This window comes from Protopterus annectens, chromosome 4.part0 (assembly GCF_019279795.1).
Source record: "Protopterus annectens isolate FY-2018-M chromosome 4.part0, PAN1.0, whole genome shotgun sequence".
NCBI classification, from domain to species: domain Eukaryota; kingdom Metazoa; phylum Chordata; order Ceratodontiformes; family Protopteridae; genus Protopterus; species Protopterus annectens.
Window position 1 is genome coordinate 559,034,085 of NC_056733.1, and position 8,109 is coordinate 559,042,193.

Here is an 8,109-nt window from a genome sequence, read left to right on the forward strand (position 1 = left end):
GCTATGGAATAGACTTCTCATACATGTCTGGCCCTCTTCAACAGAAATTTTGATGAGTGAATGGGAAATACAAAATTCACCCAGGGGATCACTCCAGTGGCTCTACTCAACAGAGGCACTGCGGACTAATGTCAGGTGGCATGATGCCAGGGTAATCCTATGGGCTAGGCTTGTAAAGTCTTCAGTGCCATTAGCCTAGCACACACCTATGAACCTATAATCCCCCCATGCCACACACTCCAGAGATCACAACCTTATTACCATGATTAACAGAACATGCTGGCGGGACAGGTTCATCTCCCAAAGACTGCCCATACTCTGGAATAAGCTTCCCATTCATGTCAAGCAAAGCACCTCACTGGCCCTCTTCAAGAGAAATCTTGACAAGTGGATGGGTAACAGAAAGTTCACCCCAGGGATCACTCCAGTTGCCCTACTGGATAGGGGCACTGTGAACTAACATTGGGTGGCATGGTGGCTAGGCTTGTAAAGGCTCCAGGGCCATTAGCCTAGTACACACCTATAAACCTATACCAGCAGTAGAGAAGGAAAAGTACTGATACTACTTTACAAGTCACTGATCCACCCACATGCACAGTACTGTGGACAAGAGTGCATGTATAATTTCCTTCCTTACAACCCCCCCCAAACAATCTCAAATAAATTATAAAAAAAATACTGGATTGATCTCTGGTGTGCAGCACATTTAATTTCAGAAAAAGCTGAAAAAATTGAAAATGTTCTCAGTTAAACACATTTGCCTTTTAAATGCTTTAAAAATGAAACACTGTTAGCAACATCAGGTTTAAATTTGACATCACACAAAATATGTGTTGAGTCTCCTGTGACTTATTCAGATATAGAAAAGACACAATATGGAATTCTCTTCCATGTGAAATATGGCAATTTACATTTTTGTCATGATTTAAGGCACAGATTGATAGTTATATTAAGAAAAGGGTATAAAAGTTTTATAATTAGAAGAGGCTTTGAGCTTGCTGCATCATTATGTTGAAACACTGAACTCTGATCTAGTAACATATATATATATATATATATATATATATATATATATATATATATATATATATATAGGTTTTAATGGAAAATAAGCCCTACAAATTACAGAGAGAAACCAAATCACACAAATAATCATTCAAATAAGCACACAATACCAATTACAAAACCACTAATACAAACTACTACAGCAATAAGTCTCATTTATTTCAAACAGAAATGAGGAACAAAATCCAAGCTATTCAAATATGTAAAATACAGCCCTCGCCTAGTTAAAAGTATTGTCTCAAAATTAATTTACATTTTAAATATCAATAAAAGTGAAAATAAAAAAATAAACAAACAGCAACACAAAAAATATTAAAAAATAAACACAGAATACCATACATATAACAAAAAAATACTACAGAAACAACCAATGCCTACAAAATGCAGCAACTAAGACCACCAAATGCCCTTCAAAAGTTATAAACTGCAACCATTCAATAAACATTTTCAAAACATACTCTAGAATACAAGAAAAATAAAATGAAAAAATAAGAAATAAAATGAGAAAACATAATTAAAAATGGAAAACAAATAAAAACAAAATGAAAAATAATCTGCACAATATCTCATAACTGGAACACCAAAAACCCACAACAAATCTCAGTGGAACATGAAGACAAACCGACAACTGGTTTGGATTTTATTCATTACTGGAACAGCTGAATGTGACAGGAGTACAAAAAGTGCCTTGTTTCTAAAACTTGATTAGAAGATAGAGAGAAACATTATCAAACCTTTCTACAGCACTTCATAAAACACTGAAACAGTAGAATAAATATTCAATCTGCAAGAAAATTGCTTTGGGGAAAAATTGTATCCCAAGAAGACTGGGCTGTTTTTTTTTTTTTATTATTTCTGAGTGTTATTTTTATATGTGGCCATTGCTTGGTATCCAAAGAAGGACATAAACAGCTGATGTACAGACACCTCAAAATGACAACCTTACAACTCATACTGCGCACTAAAGTTCATGATTTTATGTATCTCTGGGTTATTATGTGTACATTCAGTGTGGTCTGGCTACAGCATTTTTTGTAACTGCTACATGACTGAAATGAGATAACCTATAGACTACTATTGTTTTAAATAGGGCAGATGTTATTGCCTCAAAGAGAACTCTGTGATATTTATAGAGTGTACAACAGCAGTAAATACTGTTCCAGAGAGTGATTTATGAATATGTCCCCACAGTGTTTAAATCTTCTCAAAAACAGTACTGAACCACTCTGTACCCCAAGTAATCCTATTCTTCTATAGAATATGGGTACTCAGAGTAGTGAAATGCAGTGTATTTTGGCAACTACACCCCTAACTAATGCAAAACCCCTTTTTTTCAAGAAAGCATGCATGATACCTGCACTGGTAATGCCATATGTTCAAGATGGCTGCCTATAAGCACATACAACAGGATTTGCATAAAAGTCACATAAAAACAGAGGTTTCCCTGTGTTTGCCTTCCTGCACCAGACTATGAAACATAAATGCATTTTATTCTATTGCTCACATTTGTAACCGAAACAAGAGTAATACAAATCATTAATAAGATATCACACTGAGCTGTTATCATAATCAGAGTGCAGAATAGGCTTTCATCAGACTTTACAGTCAGTAATAAATGAAGCATTGAGTAGTTCATATAAACTTTGGACATGTACCACCATGCAGGCTAGACACAAAATAAACGTTTATGCTGTTTCCTCATATGATTATTCAGATAAGAAGAACTTCAGAGAATTATACACAGAATATAACAGAAGACAACATATGAAAATATGGGCAAATTATCTAGAAATGTCATGCCTTCCCCAGAATCTTTCTGCAAATGTTAATAACAGTTCATTCAAATTTCAGAATTCAAAACAAATTATTTAGCCATCTGTTGAATTACAGAATCAAGATTGCACTGGGCCATGAGGCCATTTACACTTCCCATTATCCACCTTTACATCATATCTCCTTTTACAACATTTGCAAAAGAAAGACGTATGAAATATAATTCCAGATTGGTTGCTAGGGATTCTCTACTCCTGCACTGCAAAGTGGATGAGGTTCTAACTTGCTGAACATGACCTGTCTGACTTTGCCTTCATGATCCCTGTTTTACAGAAGAAATCACTGCTGATGTTGTTTCTAAATGTGTGCCAAAAGTAATTCCTTTATTTTGTGATATTTATCCTTTTTTGTGTGTGTGTGATCATGGTGTTGGTATATTATGCCTACTATATAGGAAGAGGACATGTTCCCTTGCAATATAACACATTTAATTTTGTCACTGGGTAGATTTCTCAAGCAGTTGTGCTTGTGAAGTTGACTCCTTGCCAAGCTGTAACTTGAAACACCGTATACAATGAATAAACTGGCACTGTTGCCCATTTGTCTGAAATGCACAGTCATTCCTTGCCTCAGTATGCAGGAACCTCCTAGGCAATTATAAAATGTCTGTGGGTAGAGGAGGCAAGGTCCCCCGCATGCATTTGTGAGGGGCTTGCCCAATAATTACACCACCAAAATAAATGAACTTTTATTCTGAATATTATTCAAAATATGTAGTTAACATTTCTTCTCTTACCAATGCTTTCAATGGAAGTTTTCATTTAATTGTATGGAAGTCTTTTCCAATCTCATTTTTCATAGACAAAATTGAGTCAACAGAATGAAGCAAGATCACTTTACCTCTTTTCTTTCTGCTGCTGTCATTCCAAATTGATAATGCCCAAGCAGAAATGGCCATACATCTTTCCGGATGTCTTGCTGAATTCCTCCGTAGTAAATAAGTCTTAGCAGCTCTCGTTCTTCATAACTCTGTTACAAGAAACACAAAAAAAAATGAATTTAAGGTTATATTACAGTACATAAGTCTGAAATGGCCTCTCAAGACTGCATTTCAGTCTTACCCAACTGCTTAAAAAATGTGACAGTGAAATTTGATACTACAGGACTATTTTGTGCCCTAGAGATTTGGGGTACATGATGTGGGTAGCCAACTCTAGGCAATCATTAATGCATTAACTACCTTTCTAGATGCTACTGTATAACTGACTTCAAGAAGAGTTTTTTTTGTTTTTGCATTTTACAGATGTAGCCATTAAAAATGGCAGTGCTAGTTGTCTACTGGTTTCATTTCCTGACATCCTGAAGGGATGAAAGCAAAAATGGCAGGTCAGGACACGAAAGTGAATAGACAGATATATGTGGGTGTAACTCAAGGTTGAATACTCATTTGATTGAAATTTTTGTGAGTGTAAAAATGAGAAAATGCACAAATAAGTGAACTCTCAATTATGAGAGTCACATATAGTTGAATTTAGTTTTATATACTATAGGTCAGTAGACATATGCATGAAAACTGTTTGAATGAAGTAGCAGTTCTGACAATGTCCAGTTGTGGCTACTTCTGTACAGTAAGTTCTGCTAACATGCATACAAATCATGGCGAATGCCAGCAAAGGAGATGGAAAATGACAATGTGTATTAATTTTGAGTTTAAAAACAAATGTGCTACAACTGTTTCTAGGCTGTCGAGTGTACTGAATGAAGAAGTTGTATGATACTGGTAGACTATGTATGTAAAATACTGCAAAATACTCTTAGTAGAACTTTTTGCCAATAAATTCCTGTTTTTTTACTTATGGACTCCTGTCCCAGTCTGGGCTGTTGTACACTGTTTTTTGACATACGTGTTTCTTCTATATTTTCCTAAGCAGGTGCTTCTTTTTACTGTTTAGTACAAGCATTTGTGGTTGATCAGCACTTCTCGGCATCACTGCATTATGTTTCTATAGCTCTGACCTGCAATGAGTAGTACTGGATATTTGTTTCCTCTCTCAATCAGGTATGTGACATTTTCTTGCTGTATTTGACACAGTGATATTCTGTGAATTTTTGGTCTCCTCAGACGTGGCATGTTTCCTGTATTACTTAGCTCATTACACTTCCCAGTGGTCTCCTTTATACCTTGCTTTAAGCTGGAAACCTACCACCTCCTATGCATTCATGGTCTCTTGGTGCTTTGGTTAGAGAAGTCAGTATGGAATTTCCTTTGTAGCAAGAAGAATAATCATTCCTGAATCTAACTTACTTTTGTTTTCTATTTGCCGGCTAATTCAATAAAGTTATTTTTATAGTCAATCTGTTTTTATTATCTATACCCATGTATCTATCTAAAAAAATCTATCTACCTACCTATCTATCTACTAACAGGAAGTTCCAGATAAATGTAATGCAAGCACATACCTGATACATTGCAGATATTATATGAACAGCCACATTATCAAAGGGAGTAAGCAAGTGTAAGCACTATTAAGCAGTAGTAAGCATATGTAACCACTAGTAAGCGGGTTTAAGCCCGTTTGCACAGGGGTAAGCAATGTGCACACAGGTTAGGCAATATTGAAGCTAACTCTCTATAAGCATATTTAACCAGAGTTTAGCATTGCTTACCCTCACGCAAACCTGCGCAAACCCATGTACTACTGGTTAAAAGTGCCTTAATCACTCTGTATCCAATGGCCCTTGTTTTGCCCAGCAACAAAATAAACAGCCTTGCAGATATTGAACCCAGGACCCTAATACACTATAGTCACAGTAGTTAACCACCAAGCCATCACAGCAGTACATATGAATAAAGTGTCACCAAACAAATCCTCACTATAGTAAAATCAAACTGAACATGTGAAAGGAATTAGTATACAGTCAAATGTTCTATAACCCACTACATAACAGAAATATGTGAACTGAAGCACTGAAGTACGCCCAGATGTGAGGTGTAAATGTAATAGAGTGTTGAAGTCCCCTACTAAACACAAGAACCCCATACAATGTACGTACACATGAATCCTGGATACCAGACATATATATAAGATGTAATGAATAAAAAATCAATGCCAAAAAGCAAATACAATATAAAGTCAAATTTTAGCAATGCTAAGCATTGCACCGGCCAGCTTATGAGGTGTAAGCAATTTTTAGGCCAGCTAACTCAATGTACCCAGTGGTATACCCCTTTAAACAATGCCAGCCTTAGGTAAGCAGGTTTGCCCATTGCTTAGCCTTTCAAAACCGGTCAATCACAGCAACGTGCGGGAATTCGGCCCTCCTTAAACCCAAGAGGTGGGAATACATCTCATAACTGGTTGTAGCTTCCTCTTGCTGACACCATGGCAGAAAAGGGAGAGGGAGTGCGCTTTCGGGTGCAGCGCTGGGGAATCCAAGAGTCCAGATTCATGGCAGGACTCCTTGTCAAAGACCACGAGCAGAGACTGCTACAAGGCCAGTACCAGGGTTCCCAATATAAGGTGGAAGCCTGGGACCATCTTGCCCATGACCACACCAGTGCCACTGGCATACCCCAAACTGGTGAGCAGGTCAGGCATCACTATGCCGAAGCTGTGTAAGGGGGACCTCTTGGAGCAGTGGATCCAAGAGGCTAGGATGACAGGGGCTGTCTGAGCTGTGTGCAAGTATCACTCCACTACGTGTGTAATAATTGCCAGCTCATGTCCATTATGGATAGGTATGGCTAAATATTCCTCTTATGTCCTTCACAGCGACAAGTGAGCAGGCCACAAACCAGGAAGCCCATAGCTGTCACCTGGAGAGGTTGCGATGTGAAACAGGTCAGTAATACTCTTGCATGTACTGTCATAGGAAATAAATCTAAAAGCATTAGTAAGGTAATTGCCAGTATAAAACCTGTATTGTTTAAGGCAAGTACAGCATACATCGGGAAATATGGCAGGGAGAGTCTCATATAGTTTGTATGTAAATAAAAGCATAATAGCCTGACAGTAAAGGTCTAACTGCTGGACTGCATGTGTATTCTCTGGTATCATATGGTAATGTAGATTTGCAATCACTTAATAGTACTGTTGTATTAAGCACTGTTACCCACACTGTGCAACATAAATAAAATCTGTAGGGCTGTCTGTATATGACTGGTGTAATCCCCAGAGGTCATTTAGTACAAATGAGAGACAGACAGAAAACAGTGAAAAGGCTGACAACAAAATCCAAATAGCACACGCAACTGAGACGTGAACTGTTGTATTTTTAGCACACACAGCCATGGTTCGAATCCTGGCAGTGGTAGTAGTCTGCATACAGAATCATACCCCACAACTGTACAGATATGTCCAGAATGTCCAGTAAAGTGGCCCATATCTGCTGCCTGTCCCCCTGGGAAATTAGTGGGATGATCCCAGACGTATAGGCAGCAAACAGGAAATACAACCGATTGACACACATCTATGAGAACAAAGCTGGCACACTAGCAATTCGCCAAAATCTTATCAGAGTAATAAGCCACGTATGTCCCATTTACACCACCATGTTGTCAAGCTGTGACCAGAGTGTGTACAGTAACAGAGGGAGATGTATGTGCATAATAGTAAAGTGGAATCTGGTACTGTGTGTGGCAACATTCAGGTAGAGCTAACAAACATTGCTCCCACAGGTCTGTCAGATATGAACACTGTGCCCAGAAATAAAAGGATGATACCCTGTACTGGTACTGTTTACTTTGGCATTGTATGGCATTGTGACTGATGCAGTTGCTCTGAATAATAAGATATTACTCATCACTGTCGCCCACACTGTCCTACAAAATATAACTGTCTAAGAAATCCTGTATAAGAGTGTTGTAATACAAGGTCAGAATGTAAAACCACAGGACAATTATAAGACAGAAAGCAGATAGGAGATGTACAGCAATATCTATACAGCGCACACAACTGTGATGGACAGTGTTTTAGTTTTAGCAGACACAGCCATGGTCTGAATCCTGGGAGTGGAAGTAGGCTGCATACAGAATCATACCTCACAGCTGGACAGATAAAACCAAAATGTCCAGTATATGGGCCCATATCTGCTGTCTGTCACCCTGTTCCCCTGGGAAGTCAGTGGGATGATCTCAGATGTTTAGACAGCAAACAGGGAATACAACTGATTGTCACACATCTATGAGAACAAATTTGTCACTCTAGCAATTCCCAAAACTGTTATGAGAGTAATACGCCAAGCATGTCCTATGTACACCCCCATGTTGTC

At 38.0% G+C, this 8,109-nt stretch overlaps 1 protein-coding gene across 1 annotated transcript in view; it reads right to left on the reverse strand.

Moving 5' to 3' along the window:
- Positions 1-8,109, reverse strand: part of SGSM1 (small G protein signaling modulator 1) — a 1,353,076-nt gene that overhangs the window by 470,625 nt on the left and 874,342 nt on the right. The window contains exon 15 of the mRNA XM_044068489.1: positions 3,739-3,867. Within this exon, the coding sequence (XP_043924424.1) occupies positions 3,739-3,867 (129 nt within the window). The remainder of the gene's footprint in view (positions 1-3,738; positions 3,868-8,109) is intronic.